Source organism: Fragaria vesca, linkage group LG4 (genome assembly GCF_000184155.1).
Source record: "Fragaria vesca subsp. vesca linkage group LG4, FraVesHawaii_1.0, whole genome shotgun sequence".
Taxonomy (NCBI): Eukaryota; Viridiplantae; Streptophyta; class Magnoliopsida; order Rosales; family Rosaceae; genus Fragaria; species Fragaria vesca.
The window spans coordinates 20,115,358-20,130,901 of NC_020494.1; the positions used below are offsets into that span (position 1 = coordinate 20,115,358).

At 38.3% G+C, this 15,544-nt stretch overlaps 3 protein-coding genes across 3 annotated transcripts; 2 read left to right on the top strand and 1 right to left on the bottom strand.

Annotated features, from left to right (window-relative positions):
* Nucleotides 1-609: 609 nt before the first annotated feature.
* LOC101295707 lies at nt 610-5,606 on the bottom strand. The gene is made up of 11 exons (XM_004297472.1): nt 4,916-5,606; nt 4,769-4,802; nt 3,541-3,620; nt 3,393-3,452; nt 3,102-3,215; nt 2,940-3,020; nt 2,762-2,842; nt 1,618-2,110; nt 1,402-1,499; nt 1,289-1,319; nt 610-1,200 (listed from the first exon to the last, which is right to left on the bottom strand). Exons 1-11 carry the CDS (start codon nt 5,300-5,302, stop codon nt 1,046-1,048), a joined length of 1,614 nt encoding a protein of 537 aa, XP_004297520.1. The 5' UTR covers nt 5,303-5,606; the 3' UTR covers nt 610-1,045.
* Nucleotides 5,607-6,739: 1,133 nt separating this feature from the next.
* On the top strand, nt 6,740-9,898 carry LOC101295996 (SWI/SNF complex subunit SWI3A-like). Its single transcript, XM_004297473.1, has 7 exons — nt 6,740-6,947; nt 7,166-7,692; nt 7,796-8,275; nt 8,621-8,790; nt 8,906-8,955; nt 9,124-9,287; nt 9,452-9,898. The coding sequence occupies exons 1-7, from the start codon at nt 6,869-6,871 to the stop codon at nt 9,629-9,631; spliced, it is 1,650 nt and encodes a 549-aa protein (XP_004297521.1). The 5' UTR covers nt 6,740-6,868; the 3' UTR covers nt 9,632-9,898.
* A 2,995-nt stretch (nt 9,899-12,893) lies between these two features.
* LOC101294171 (FBD-associated F-box protein At5g22730-like) lies at nt 12,894-13,977 on the top strand. Its single transcript, XM_004298501.1, has 3 exons — nt 12,894-13,169; nt 13,317-13,487; nt 13,663-13,977. Exons 1-3 carry the CDS (start codon nt 12,894-12,896, stop codon nt 13,975-13,977), a joined length of 762 nt encoding a protein of 253 aa, XP_004298549.1.
* Nucleotides 13,978-15,544: the final 1,567 nt, after the last annotated feature.

Genomic DNA, 15,544 nt, shown 5'->3' on the forward strand with positions numbered 1-15,544 from the left:
GCTCTTATAAACTATATATATATGTTTTAATAAAAAGAAATTAGAAAATAAAAATATATAAGGAAAATAATAAAGAATGAAATCAATTATTATTGAATTGGAAAGTCTAAAGAGAATAAATACAATATTTCTTTTTGTATAATTATTGTCCTTAATAGTCATTGTGTATGAGGATGTATGTCATTTAATAATTTAAAATATGATGATGTATAGTGAGTAAATTTAAAGGTCCCAATAACCGCACTCAATATAAAAATATGGCCAACGAGTATTATATACAAACTCTACCGGGTTTGCTAAAACTTTGCAATCAACTTTAAGTATACCAGAGGGTTAACAATTTGTATGGAATGGCTTTAGTAAAGTCGTAATGGTACAATCCACCTAATCATAAATGATATTTAAGAACATGTACCCTTCAGGGAAAAAAAATGGTACCATACAAGGGGACATGGACCCAGGTAATTTATAACTTCGAACTATATGATAAGTATTGATGTATAGTTTTAGCTGATATGAACCAAGACTTGATATTATTCACACAATGTAAAGGAGATTTATTGTCTGACAAGAACTCATAACACATTGATTCACTTGAAATGAGGATGAGAACAACTGATGTATGTATATGATAAATAGGAATCGAACCCAGTACGATTCATTCAGCAACACCATGCAATGGTGTAAAGGGTTTATTATTACTTGACAAAGAATTCACAAGGACAATAATTCATTGATACTGTTGCAGATTCACAAGGAAGAAAAATATAAGATGATAAACCCACTTACTACTCATTTCTAACGAAAACAAGTTGACAATTACAGCTAAACAACTCTTACAGGAGGGGGTTTAAACTTGGCAACCAAAATTACAGAACTAACATATGAATTTGAGGTCAGTTCAACACTACTAAGAGGTTAATAAATATGGTACAAAACACATGGACCCAAGCATCCAAAGCCATTTTTCACCGATTCTTAAGTTATGAACTACCTGATGAATGCACCGCAGGGTTCATATTACTGACCCACTATCAACTGAAAACTAAGCATCATCATGGTCCTCTTTCTCTGAATCATCACCAGCTGCTTCCTGTTCTTCATCCTCTTCTTCCTCATCAGTCATGTTATTAATTACATCCGTAATTATCTCCTTCACCTCTGCTTTTCTATGCATTAAATCAATTTGAAAGTGGGTACCTAATAGAATTGCAAGCTCAATGAAGTTAAACCCATAAAAAGAAAGAAAGAAAAGGGAGAAAAGAAGAAGGCAACAGATGAGCCCTACCAAGTTGCTTGAGAATATCAGATAAAGTTGCCTGCAGCGGGTAAATTCAGAAGATTAAATCATAATATTGAAACAACTTCAATCATCCAATGTAGTGTGGCATAATTACTTACAGTATTGAAGTCAACTTCCTTAAGGATGTCAACAATGACAGCATGCACATCTTCTTTTGTGGGCTCTGCCTTTGCTTTCTTGCTAGTTTTGCCTTTCACTAGGTTCATAAAAAGATTAGAGATAATTAAAAAGAGAGCTAAAAGTTCAGCAAAAACTAGAATTTCATTAAGAGCAAAATCACAGAAACTGAACTTGACAAATACAAAGCAAATCACCTTGATCCTTTTCCGGAACCTTGGCTGGGGACTTGCTTAACTGTTTCTTGCTAGTGGTTTTACCCTTGCTATCTATTGGGCTTTCCTTTTCAGTCTTCTGTTTTTTCCCAGATCCCTTGGCTTTAGAACCAGAAGCTCCATCAGCATCACTTGCACCTCTTTTTGAAGAACGAGTTTTCTTTTCCGAATCTGTAGGAGTTTTCGCAGGGGTTTTCTTCTTAGCTGGTGTTGACTTCCCAGTTTTAACCTTTGAGCCCTCCTTCACATCTTTTGATGAACGTTTTGGACTTGCCACCTGGTCCTTTGGTTCATCTTCATCTTCATCTTCATCAGATTTCTCCCCATGATCAGTTTCTTCATTCAACTTGTCATCATCATCTTCTTCAAGAGGATCATCTTTCGGATCTGAAGGTTCAACATTATCATCAAGTTCGTCTTCTTCATCCTTGGTTGACTCTTCATTCTTTTCAACACTGGGTGTGTCCTTTTGTTTCTGAGGAAATAAAGGCAGAAGTAAAACTAAAATTCTTAACCACAAGAATGAACACATGAATTATTCTCACACCCAGAAGCATTATGCTACCAAAAGATGAGTGCATTGCCCAGGAATACACTGCCAATGTCATAATGAATTTAGCAAAGAAAAAAAAATGAAGAAAAGAAAAAAAGATTTAGGAGAAGAATTAACATGTAAGATCAATCATCCAAGAAAGGGTGTCAAATTTGAACATCTATTTCTATATTCTACATAATATTTTACAATTTATATTTGTTTATCCAGAAAACTTTGGCAAATTAATGAAACAAGGTATCAGAAAACTAAAGTGAGAATGTAGAATGTAAAGAGGGACTGTAAAATTCATTCCCTTTCAAACAAATAGGATTAACTAAAACGAAAAACAAAAGAACACATGATAAATAAATCAATCAAGGCCTCTACTGGGAAACAAAATTTGGAAATGAACACATGCAAAGGCATGATAAGTATGCATTCAAAGCAGCAAGTTATGTGTATAACAGCAAAGAATTAACCAAGTCACAACATATCAGAAAATGGACTCTAAGTAAGGAATTATTATTTTCCTACTGAAAGTACAAACCTCATTAACTTTTATAATATAAATGTTTATCAACACTTACACACCTTGGCTGATGTTTCCGGTGATCCTTCTCCAGAACCTGCATTCTTACTTGGTGTAACCTTCTTCTTTCGCTTTTGTCCTTTCTAAAATTCAGATAAGAAAGATGGGTTAACAAAAGTCACTCAGGACAATTCAACATGCAGCAAATAAATATATGAAGTTAAACTGATAAGAAAGAACCTGTTCCTTTTCAGCGAGCAGAACATCAGTTGTAGCATGTGGCGATTCCAAAAACTCCAATAATTTTGCAGAAAGTTCTTCCTGTAAAGTGTGACTCGTAAGACAAGGGGTCAATAAGTGATTCGAAATAAACATAAAATATGTATTCCTTTAACTACTTACCTTCTTTGTGCCGGCTTTATTGATTTGAATGTTAAGCACGTCACAAAAATCCACTAACTTTTCTTTAACACACTTATCAAGCTTCTCCTTTACCCTTGTTCTCTGTTTTTCTTGCTGCAAACAGAAAAGTAAGAATGAATTCATAGTGTCCTTTACTAATATATGTGTAACAGGGAATGCACAATATGGCAATGTATGAAAAAGCAAAAGTGACCAAAGAAAGGTAGCAGTTAGAATGGTAGTGTAAAAGAGGGAGATACAAGGAGTGACAGAGTACAGAACATATATTACCTCATTCTCAGCCCACACATAACCTGAAAACTGGAGGATGTTTCTCTTTAAACTGTAAGACTGCACAAGAACATCAACAGTTAAGACAGATATACATTGATATGCAAAGCAAATTCCCTTGAATCACAACACCAAAACACAAACTCACCTTTGCTTTCTTCCCAAAAAGAATTGTGTGCAGTATTTGCAGGTTGTCATCCAGTTTTCTCTTTGATAACTTGAAAGCCACTGGAACAGTTCAGATTTTAAGACAAGACACAAAGATGCTGTTATAAACTTGGTAATCAGCACATAATAAAACCTAAAACTTTCCATCCCACAAATAGGAAATTTGTATGAGATGAAGCTAACAAGTATAACCATGAAAGCCATGTTAACTTAAAGTAATGAGATAATCTGCAACTAAACAATGGAAGTTAGATCCCAATACACATGTATTCAACTCAACTAGGCAGATATACAATTAACATATAACCCTTGATATAACACAACTGCTATTAAATGCTATTCACATAAATTATAAACTACACTGATCTATGGCTATAAAATCAAGTGCACTGTTCCAAAATGTGTGATGGGTAGATGGCAGCTGTAATTAGACTGAGCCAAGGAGAACCTGGTGCAAATTCATAGTCTTCCAACTTATTTACAGTTCTTATTCAGGATACGCAAGGGAGCTAAATAACAAAAAGAATGGACTATCCTCAATCAAAGCTTATATTTCATTTCATGGTTGTTTAAATTTAGCGACAACACTCGGCCAATGGAAACAAAAACTCAAGCTTCTACTCTGATGGCACCAGTACCAGCTAAATAAATCCCTATCATTGCAAACAAATCAAAATGATAAAAAAAAAATACTAATTTTCCTTCACACCACTGAGCTTGTCCATAATCATCCAGTGAAATACCAAACAAATGAAAAGTCTGGTAGTAAGGAAATCTTCTTATCAGTGGTTTTACAATTGGAAGAACCATGTATTTCAGCAGTCCATTGAGATTTAGGACTGCTAAATGTCAATTTTAAGAAGTCTCACATGTCTTCAATGGAGTGGGAAGTTCAAGGCAACATCACTACAACAACAGGACCATCATCTTATTTTCACATGTCCCCAGGTAGAGCATAAAATGACCTAATGTCTAAGTTTCAGATCCTCTAAAAGAACCTCTGACCCACTAACACTACCAAAACCAAATCAGCACCAAAAACATAAGCTCACCAAGCAATTAAGGCGAACATAGAGACTCGACCGACAGCAAATAACATCAAGTATCACTCAGATCCGGTTCCACACCAAACCAGCATATCAAACATTGGGAACAATTACATAATACCAACAGCACAACCAATAATTCCAAAGCTTTAGAGAACATACCGTTAGGAATATCCTTAAGCTGCGTCCCAGGACCCTGCAATCAAACAAACCAATCACAATGTAAATCACAAATGTAACTAACAACACCCTCAACTGTAAACAACAACAACAAATAAACTAAAACACTCTCAATTTCCACCACAATACCTTCTCAATGTTCACTGGCTTCGTCGCCGAAGACCTCCCACTCTCCGGAGCCGAGTAGCGCTCAACTACCTTCCTCTCCCTGGTCGGCCTCTCACTCACCGGAGTCACCGGCTCCTTCTCCTCGCCTTCCTTCTTCGCCTTCTTCACAACCGGAGTCTTGCTAGTTTTCCGAGTTCTCTTACCTTTCTTGGGAGTAGTCTCTTCACCTTCTTCACCTACCTCTCCCTCGTTCTCCGTCGCCTTCTCTTCAACTTCCAGCAGATCCTCCTTCTCTTCGTCCTCTCCGACCTCCTCTTTCGCATCCTCATAAGCTTCAGCCTCCTCCTGTTTGTCCTCGACCGGAGCTTCCTCTTCCGGCTTCTTCTCCTCTAGGTCTTCGGACGCCATGGGTACAGAGCAATCGAATCAAGATCGGGACTTTGAGAGAGAATTGCGGAAACCCTAGATTTGTGGAAACCCTAGAAATCACAGAGCGTTTTTTAGCTAGGAAGGGAGAGAAGCGAGTGATCTGGGAGCCAATCGAGATGGGAAAGAAAAAGGAATTGGGGAATTGAGATTTGGGAATTTGGGGGGAATTGAAATTGAGGGTTTTGATTTTTTGGGGGTGGATTCGGGCGGGGTGTGAATATAAAAGGGAGGGAGGGTTTGGTGTGGGGGTTTCAAAATTTTGGCTATGAAATTTTGAGAGCGCGCTCTTCTGTGTCTGATTTCTTTCTTATATGTCTGTCTTTTACTACTATTACTACCTACCTACTAGCTAGCCACTCTCTCTCTGTGCTACTACAATTCTCACGGCAAACCACCAAAACATTTCCGACGGCACAGAAGGCACCAATGTACTGCACTAGCTCTCTGATGTCGCCACCTGTTTTTCTTTTTTTTTTGTATTTACTGTTGAATTTTTTTTTTTTTTTTTTTGCGGAATTTAGATTTTCTTACTTACAAATGAAAGCTTATGTTATTAGATGTAAATGATTAAACTATGTTATCCGAATTTGTAATTTTGTTGTTGTTGTATCGACATATGTTCTGTTTGGTTCGATTCCTTTTTGGTTCACCTAACTGCATAATACGTTAACATGAATACATGCTATTGAGTTGTTGTTAGTTGTTACAGTGCTACAAGACATATTGTGGAAAATTGTGGATGGTTCATCTAGATGTTAGTCGTGAGGTCGTATTGTGATATTAGATATTTGTTTTTGGATTAAAAAAATAACATGGGCGTAAAATTTGATAAGTGATTGTTTGGGGCATGAAAGACTAGTGATTGTGGTTTATTTTAAGAATGCATGTCGTGATGACGAAATTGTAAGTCATAACTAACATTACAGTGTTGCGATAAACTTGTCCACTACCTCTACTCATAACACAAAGCAACGTCACTGATAAACGCATATTAATATGTAGGTGATCAAAATTCACTTGTTACATCAAATAAGAGACCATAAGTGATTAAGCGTACAATGTTACTTGCTATCAACACTATTCATTCTCAATTTTCATTTTTTTTGAGATAATGTAATGAAAATACAAATGTCAGCCAAATCGACAAACATATTGCACATACCAATACTCTTGTATTCTCCAATATTTAACATATGTATATGAAAACTTTGATTTTATTAGAGACAGCGTCAAACTCGCATACAAGAAAATTATGAACTTGGTTGTGGTTTTGTCGTGTTTTTTATTTTTTAATAAATTATATAAAAGGAAATCAATTTTTATATTCAAAAATAATATTCAATATGCCTCAGTTGTCACGTGAAACTCGCATGCAGTCCCTGCTAAACAAGTAAACTAACCCACACATCACAGACCACCGCGGCAGAATCTGATTGGTCTGTGATTGAATCAAAAGCCTTTGCCGAGTCGCTGGATTAAGGTAGTCGAATCTCTAGAGCAAAGAGAGAGAGAGCGTGAGACCCAAACTCACTTACCTGATCCGAGATGGAACATGACCCGGGTTCAAAGCAGCTCCGACCCGACGAACCAGAGCTCGACCTCTACACCATCCCAAGCCACACTAGTAAGTCCTCCCTTCTCTCTTCTCTCTTTAAACCCTAACACTAACTCTAATTCCAAAACCCTAATTGCTCATGGAAACGAAATCACACTTCTAATTAGCTGACCCTAAACCTCAGAACAATAAAGTCTGCATTTTTATTTTCTGGGGAATCAAGAATGTTGTAATTGATGCATATTAGGATCCTAGTTTTGAATTGTGAAACTTTTTGTTGTTGTCAGGCTGGTTTTTGTGGGATGAGATTCATGAAACTGAGAAAAAAGGTTTGAAGGAGTTTTTTGATGGGAGGTCTATATCAAGAACACCAAAGGTGTACAAAGAGTATAGGGATTTTATTATTAACAAGTATAGAGAAGACCCTGCTAGAAAGCTCACATTCACCGAGATTCGGAAGTCGCTTGTGGGTGATGTTACTTTGCTGCACAAGGTCTTTAATTTCTTGGAAAAATGGGGGTTGATTAATTTTGGTGCAACTTTGGGGCGCAATGATGGTTTTGGTGAGGCCAGGATTACGGTTAAGGTTGAGGAAGGAGTCCCAAGTGCAGTCCGAGTGGCTGCAAATCCAAGTGATTCTAAGCCCCTTTCGGCAACACCTTTGGAAAGGGAGAGTGGGAGTGGAAGTGCAAGTAGAATTGCGTTGCCTCCATTGGTGTCGTACTCGAATGTTTTTGGTGATTTGAAGAAAGAGAGGTTGGTTTGTAATAATTGTGGCGGACATTGTGATTCTGGACACTACAAGTATAACGAGGTATTTTCATGGCCTTTTAAGTTCATCCTGAATAAATTTGTTTGTAGTTTTCTGTCCTGAAGCTTATTAAGTTATGCATCTGCTATGATTCTTGTATTGGCAGGGTGATTTTCTACTTTGCACAAAGTGCTTTGAAAATGGAAACTATGGGGAGAACAAATTGAAGGAAGATTTCAAGTACAATGAGCCAGTTGAAAAGAGTGGTAATACTGGAGTTGAGTGGACTGAAGCAGAAACTTTACTTCTTTTAGAATCTGTTGTGAAATATGGAGATGATTGGGATCGTGTTGCTCAAAATGTTCAGACCAAGACCAAAGTTGATTGTATTGCGAAGCTTATTGATCTGCCTTTTGGGGAGGTTCCGTTGGGTTCAGGTCACAGAAAAGGTAAGCACAGTGGCAACTTGAGCGGTTCAAAACAAGGTCAGTTATCTTTGTCAGAGTGTCAAGAGGCTATCAAAACAAAGAGTCATGAGCAGGCAAATGACAGTGAGCAGAATGGAGATACTGCAAACCAAGGCCCCCCTTTGAAAAAACAATGTGTTACTTCCCTTTCGGATTCTAGTAGTTCACTGATTACACAGGTACATACCATGACTGGTTGGCAAACTATTTTTGAGACATACTGGTTCAGTACTAGATACAATACTAATAAAGGCTGAAATGGTGTGACATGTTTTGGGTGGAAAATAGTAAAAATACCAAGCACAAAATGAGCTAACAATATCAAGAGTGAATTTTTATTTTTTATTCTTTTTTATGTTGTTCTCTCTTCTGTAAAGTTGTATGCTTGTGTACCATTGTATATTCTCATACCTGACTGGCTGACTATGAATAAAGTTGATATAATTTTGATAATTTTTTCTTACGTATATCCCTCTCAGTCATCTGAATGATCATGGTAAACCTTTGCTGCTTTTGCTTATTAGGTATCAGCCTTATCAACCTTGGTTGGTCCACATATTACAGCTGCTGCAGCTGAGGCTGCTGTTACTATACTTTGTGAGGAAACCTCATGTTCAAAGGAGATATTTAATGCTGAAGATGATTCTGTTACTAATGGCTTGCAGTCTCCCGCTATAAACTGTGAGACAGAGAGGTTATCCATCTACTTATATGCTTTTCCAATTGATGCTCTAGATCAGAGTCTGCTCGTTATTGTATTATGTTGACATCGAAGTCCTAATTTTGTCTTGTTTCTTTTCTGTTTTTAGAGTCCTTCAACTTGAAGATTCAGAGATGAAGGAGAAGCCAACTGAATCAGGTATAAGCAGTGAAGCCAACTAATACATATGATTTCTTATATATGGCTGAGTTGAACTGAGATTTAGTGATTTATGTGGTTGTTGGTTTCCATACTAGTTTTATAATACATGGCTATTCATTGCTTACATATTGTTCACTATAATCTCAGTCCTCCTTTCTATTACAGCAAGCCATGTTGCATTTGAGAAAAAAGATGGCATACCTCCAACTTTACAAATTAGAGCTGCCATCGCAACAGGTCTTGGAGCAGCTGCTGCTCGTGCAAAATTGCTGGTGGATCAGGAGGATAGAGAGATTGAACATCTTTTGGCAACCATAATAGGGACACAGGTGGGTGATTTTCATCTTACTTTATTCCTGGTTGTCTGTCCTATTGATGCTCTTTGTGCTCAAGTGGTTGCTAGCCATCCCTTTTCTCTTGCTATCTGTTGCAATTCTAGCCATCTCTGATGAATAACAACCTAATCCTGCTGTTTTCTTTGGCATGACTGTAGATGAAGAAGTTGCACTGCAAAATGAAGAATGTCGAAGAAATAGAGCTGCTTATGGAGAATGAATATGCAGAAACCAAAGAAGAAGAAGATTCTCTGCTAGCAGAGCGAATTGACGTCATACAAAAGACGATAAACTCTGGCGTACCTAGATGGAGGGATCATCCTTCTCTCAAATCTTAAAAATGTGTCCAAGAGTATGTCAACATCTAAAGTAGAGGAGAGAAAGAAACATAGACTAGAGTAGAGTAGCAATGTGTTGCAATGTTGCATAGGGGCATCTTACGAACAGCTTTTGTACACCTCTCCCGGATTTCTAGTTCTTGCCAATGGACTGGAGAGTAGAGTAGAAATTGTTTGTTTGTTTTTTCTGTTTTAATGAAGCTGGAGAGTAGAAATTGTTTGTTTGTTTTTTCTGTTTTAATGAAGCTGGAGAGTAGAAATTGTTGTACAAATAATTTCAAGGATTTACATGTTCTAATTGGTCACCAAGGATTGGGCCAAGTCGGTGTTATTCGGGCTGGGCCAAACCACTTTTACCGCCCAAAAGTTCAAAAACTACCAAAATCCATAAATTTGAGCACAACCAAAAGATGATAAGAAGACGACTCCGACTGAGCTACTCTTTCGACGAAGAGGAGGAAGCGTCGTTGTGACAGCCGAAATCATCCGTCGTGACTCACCCACCTGTTGCCCATTCTCGTCCAAACCCTTACCCTTCTGAGCCACTCCCAATTTCCTCCGACGATCTGTGTCGGGTATTCAAAACCTCAATGCGGCGGCGAAGGCCAAGCTCTGCTTAGAGCAGTTTTTAGTTTCGGATTTGAACTTCTCTGGCAGCAGTGTGCTTCATCAGAACGTGGCCTCTCTTCTTCTAGCTGATCTTTGCGGTCCTTATGTGTTGCACGTAAACCATAAGAAGAAAATTGAAAAGTCAGGTGAAATCTTGAAAAGTTATTAATGCCCCCACGATCAGATTTATTTACGTATACATATCCGGACGTATCAGAGCTTATATTCGCCATTTTCACTGTTTTCGGCCATACCAACGCGTAGCCGATGCTTTGTAGGTTAAGAATATGTTATCGGATATGGCCGGATACAACGGGAAACGGCCCGATACACATATGATAATGACATTTCATCTCCAATGCGCTAAATTTCCCACGCCGAGAAGGATGACCAGTAGGCCTCTTGGTCTACGACGCCTTCGCCACCTCTAATTAGAACTCAGGTAATACTAATTTCACTCCTTTTTATTTAGGTACAAGAGTTGTTGTTGTTGAGACAACAATCCCACATCGGGAATATGAGATTTTGTCTATGGTTTATAAGGGTTTGGCCCATTCCACCCATTGCCAATTAGTTTTGGATATGAACCCCAGACTACTTTATCATGGTATCAGAGCCAGGTTACTCATGTCCACGTGTGGTCACACGAAGTCCACGTCATCCTTAATGTTGTCAACATGTTATGCTTGAAAATTTGCCATATGTGCAGGGGTGTGTTGAGATAACAATCTCACATAAGAAATATAAGACCTTGCCTATGATTTATAAGGGTTTGGCTCACTTCACTCATTACCAATTGATTTTGCATGTGAATCCCATACTACTTTATCAGCTGTGAGATTAGCTCATTCTACAAGCTCTACGCTACAACATTCCTATATTTCGTTTCTTCTTTTATGGTTTTTTGTTTGTTTTTACACTCCTATGGTATTTTACCACCTAATCTCTGAGGAGTTTCCATAGTTACATCGCCTAATGTATGTGACTTGATGTGTTTCTTCAGCTTGAAAGGAAAGTCTGGGACTTGGATCACAATTTGTAACCTGTACTTGAGGACTCTACTATGGATAGGAAGGAACATTTGGGGGAACTCGGTACGATTCTGCTTAGAGGAATCTCTGCATCAAAATCAGATGCTAATACTAGTTCTGTAAATTATGAACTGATGGTCACGATCTTGGAGGTTCGATTTCTTGGTGAGCTATCATATAGAGAATGCAACTTGTAAGCAATGAGACTGAAATATGATCATCGCAGTTACATTTTATTTCAGAGTGGTTTCACATGGGAAAAAATGGCCGGCCACATTTTATTTCACTCAGTGGTTTCACATGGTAAAAAATGGCTTCAACAGCCTCTTTTTTTTATTTTTTTATTTTATTTTATTTTTAAGACAGACTACCAACCTGCGTAGGCCCAGAGTCCAACTTAATAAGCAGCAGAAAGAGGAATCAATGAATCATACTCTCACGCTCTCACTTATCACACACCTGAAGTTTCTTCTTCCTTTGTATTTCTTTGTTTCTGAGCAACCAAACACGGCAAACCAGTTCAAAGCACTGAAGCCAGAAATGGGTCCATTTGTTCAGGTACTTGCGAAGCCTTTTTTGGTTCTTTACTCTTTTGTATATCTAGGATTCATGAACTTAATTCTTAGGAGTTTTTGTTAAAGTAATCAACTTTTAGAAAATTATGGGGATTTAACTAAATACGAATTTTAAGAAAAAAGTTATGTTCTTTACAATGGTGATAGATTTTCTGAGGAATTTGTGTTGAATTGTTTCCTAGGTGTGAAAATCCGTGTCTCCAGTTTGATGGTGGGGGACTGGGGGTAGTCATCCAAAGATCATTATTTTTCTCAAGTTAAGCCACAGAATTCACATTGTTGCAATTGGGTTTTTACCAGAGAAGTTCACATTCATAAATGGCTTCAAGTTTAGTGCATCACAAAAGAAGAATTGAAGATAGGATCAGTGGGTTGCCAGATGCTCTTCTTGGCCACGTTCTATCCTTTCTTTTAACTAGAGAGGCTGTAAAGACCAGTGTTTTATCTCATAGATGGAAGAATGTGTGAGCTTCTGTTCCCATTCTAGATTTGGATGAACAAGAATATCACCTAGACTATGTAGATCGTACCTTGTCACAAGACTCACAACCTAGATATGATCCTGATTGGTTTGCACAGTTAGTGAATCATGTGCTTTTGTTTCGCTGCCCTGGAGACATTCATAGACTCTGCCTTGTAGCTACATTGATGCATGATGTTTCTCTTCTTTATGCATGGATTTCCACTGCCATTAGGCGTAATGTTGTGGAGCTTGTTCTTACTGTCGGCACACCTACACATCCACATTTTGAGATCCCCAAAAGGTTGTTCATGTGCAACACATTGGTCTGTTTGAAGCTATGGCTGCGCAAAAATATTAGTGTCATGGCTCCAAGTTCAAATTGTTTTCCGAGCCTCAAGTTCCTTCATGTTACAGTTCTATATCCTGATTCTGACTCAATGGGGAAGCTCTTTTCTCGATGTTTCCCTGTGCTTGAAGATCTGATTATAGATGGAGAGCTTGAAGACGCAACATCTTTCAATCTTGATATATCTGCAGCCTAACTAAAGAGACTACAAATTGAGCTAATTGTCCATAAGTATGCTATGAATTTTGCTGCTAATGACTTTGTAAATTATGTGTGCCAAATTTTCATTAATGTTGATGCTCCAAATCTTGAAGAGTTAGATATCTGCTTTGATGCTCTAGTGAGCTTTTCTTTGAAGAACACCAAATGTCTACGCAAAGCCAATATAGATTTCTTTGATCTGGAAGAGCTTGAGAACAATGATTGTTTCCTTGGCCTAGCTGATCGCATATGTCAGATTTTCACAGGAATTTGTGATGCCAAGTACCTGACAGTTGGAGCTCCACTTTTGGCGGTAAGTATGCAACTTGTTCACGCAGTGGTTGACCACCTTTTTGTCTATGTGCTGGAATTTCTCAATTGAATGTGACCTATATGATGATAAGGAACTATTTAGTGTGGCTATTTGTTGATTGACCTATTTACTTCATCGTATATATAGGCCCTTGACATTGGACATCAACATCTTCTGCCTACATTTAATAATTTGAACTACTTGGAGCTACAGCTTCGTACGTGTCGCTGTTTGCAATCACTGGCAACTGTGCTCAAGATATCACCACATTTGGAACATCTGAAGATATTACCGAATAAGGAACAGATGTATGCCAATGTAAGTATATCCGGTCATCCGGAACTACCCTTACACGAACTCCATTCTATCTCTCCCTCGTTACGAAGAAAAAAGTGGTGGTGGACCTGGAATGACTATGCATAGATCACCCCTATTTGCCATGTATAATTTAGAAAGATTTCAATTTAATTGGCTCATTTTCAATCATTTCTAGGAGAACAACTATCTTGATGATGTCGATGTGGATGAGCTTGAACATGGATTGGATGCACCAGAGTCTGTGCCTGTTTGTTTGATTTCACACCTCAAGACTATTTGCCTAGGGGATCTCAAGGGGTGTCCAAATGACATGGAAGTCGCGAAGTACTTGGTGAAGCATGGCCAGGCTTTGAATAGGGTGACTATTCATACTCCCTTCAGTGAAAACAAAGAGATGAAGTCACAGTCTCCGACTGCCTTAAGGTCGAAATTTTCAAAGTTCCCAAGGGGCTCCAAGACATGTGAGATTGAATTGAGGATAATCACTTGACCAGATGAAACTGTGCACACTTGCAGATGAAGCTGTTAATATTCTGTCTTCTTGATGATCGATCTCTAACTCTTAAGTCCCCAAGGGGTTCAAGCCATCATTTTGACTTGTATATTCTTTTTGGAACAGAACATGAGTTTATTAATTTTATTAATGTGAACCTCTGTTTTTATTATCTTCTATTTTCTGATGATTTCTTCTCCTCCTCTGAGCAATGGCCGGCCTGGATTTTGAATCGAGTGTTTTACCGCCGTATCATTGGCGGTGTTGCTGTTGCTTGGCCTAAGGCCTTGTAAGAGAGAAATATGTTATTTCTATCAAAATTTTACTCGAGCAGAGATGGAACTCTCGTGGGGATGATTCTGTTTTTGAATCCTGATATCTCTGCACCTAAACTAAACAGACAGCAAATGTTGTAAATGGTGGATGTACTATGAACTCTTAGGCAGCTAATCTTTGAAGAAGCAAAATGCCCAGCCTAAATGGAAACTGATTTTTCATAAGGATGCGCAGTGTGTGCTTGGTTTCGGAGTTGAATCTCTCCGGCGGCGGTGTGTTTCGTCACAACATGGCCTCTCTTCATCTAGCTGATCTTCAAGGTTCTTATGTGTTGCAGGTAAACCATAATTTTCTTCTGCAAAGTAAATTGAAAAGTCAGGTAAAATCATTCAATAAAAAATAAAAATAAAAAATAAAAAAGTTCAGGTAACACTGTGAAAAGGAATTAATGCCCCCACGATCAAATTTATTTATGGATATGTATCCAGACATATCAGACGCGTATCAAAACGTATATCAATGGCGGAGCCAGCTGAGGACCAGTGGGGGCCCGTGCCCCTAGTAGAATATCAACAAATACCCACATAATGCATTTGTGCCTCACAAGAACATACAATTAGTTGAAAAAAGTGGTGAAACTCCACTGTTTGGTATTTGAAGAAAATATCTCAGCCTTTGCAGCCCGATGATTTTACCTCCTTAACCCAAAGTTAGAGAACCTATGATGTTCTGGCAGAACTATAGCCACATATTAAAGTAAAAAAGTATTCATTTTGACCACAATTAATCAATAAGTGTTTGGTAATTTTTTTTTGCCCCCACAGGTAAATTTTTCTCCCTCCGCCACTGGCGTATATTGGTAGTTTCCTCCATTTCCGGCCATACGATTGCTTAGCCGGTGCCTTGTAGGTTAAGAATATGTTATCGGATACGGCCATATACGACAGGAAACAGCCCGATACGCGTCCGATAGACTGATACGTCGAAATACGTATCAGTAAATGAAATGGATTGTGGGGGCAATAATGACTTTTTATCTCGAGTGCGTTATATTTCAATCCGTTAGAGCTGAGACACACGTGGGACCTAGTTAGTTGGGTTAAGACTTAAGAGATGGGTTGAGGATTAACACTCAGTTTTGGTCCGGCTTGATTTTGATAGGGTGTCCCACAATCATCTTTATTAATTGTCGAGAAAATCTTACGTGCAACAGCCATACCGCGTGTCTTGTGTGACCCACCAGTCGCACAGCGACACGTGTTTTCCCACACCTCTTCTTCGTCCTTCC

Bases quoted from the DNA above. Each gene is read 5' to 3' on its own strand.
- LOC101294171 (XM_004298501.1), top strand. From the start codon at position 12,894: ATGAATTTTGCTGCTAATGACTTTGTAAATTATGTGTGCCAAATTTTC. The intron at 13,170-13,316 runs GTAAGTATGCAA...TCGTATATATAG, and splicing joins TTGGAGCTCCACTTTTGGCG to GCCCTTGACATTGGACATCA. The intron at 13,488-13,662 runs GTAAGTATATCC...AATCATTTCTAG, and splicing joins AGGAACAGATGTATGCCAAT to GAGAACAACTATCTTGATGA.
- LOC101295707 (XM_004297472.1), bottom strand. From the start codon at position 5,302: ATGGCGTCCGAAGACCTAGAGGAGAAGAAGCCGGAAGAGGAAGCTCCG. The intron at 2,843-2,939 runs GTTCTTTCTTAT...TCTGAATTTTAG, and splicing joins TGCTCGCTGAAAAGGAACAG to AAAGGACAAAAGCGAAAGAA. The intron at 2,111-2,761 runs GTGTGTAAGTGT...TTATTTCCTCAG, and splicing joins CACCGGAAACATCAGCCAAG to AAACAAAAGGACACACCCAG.
- LOC101295996 (XM_004297473.1), top strand. From the start codon at position 6,869: ATGGAACATGACCCGGGTTCAAAGCAGCTCCGACCCGACGAACCAGAG. The intron at 8,791-8,905 runs GTTATCCATCTA...TTCTGTTTTTAG, and splicing joins ATAAACTGTGAGACAGAGAG to AGTCCTTCAACTTGAAGATT. The intron at 9,288-9,451 runs GTGGGTGATTTT...GCATGACTGTAG, and splicing joins CAACCATAATAGGGACACAG to ATGAAGAAGTTGCACTGCAA.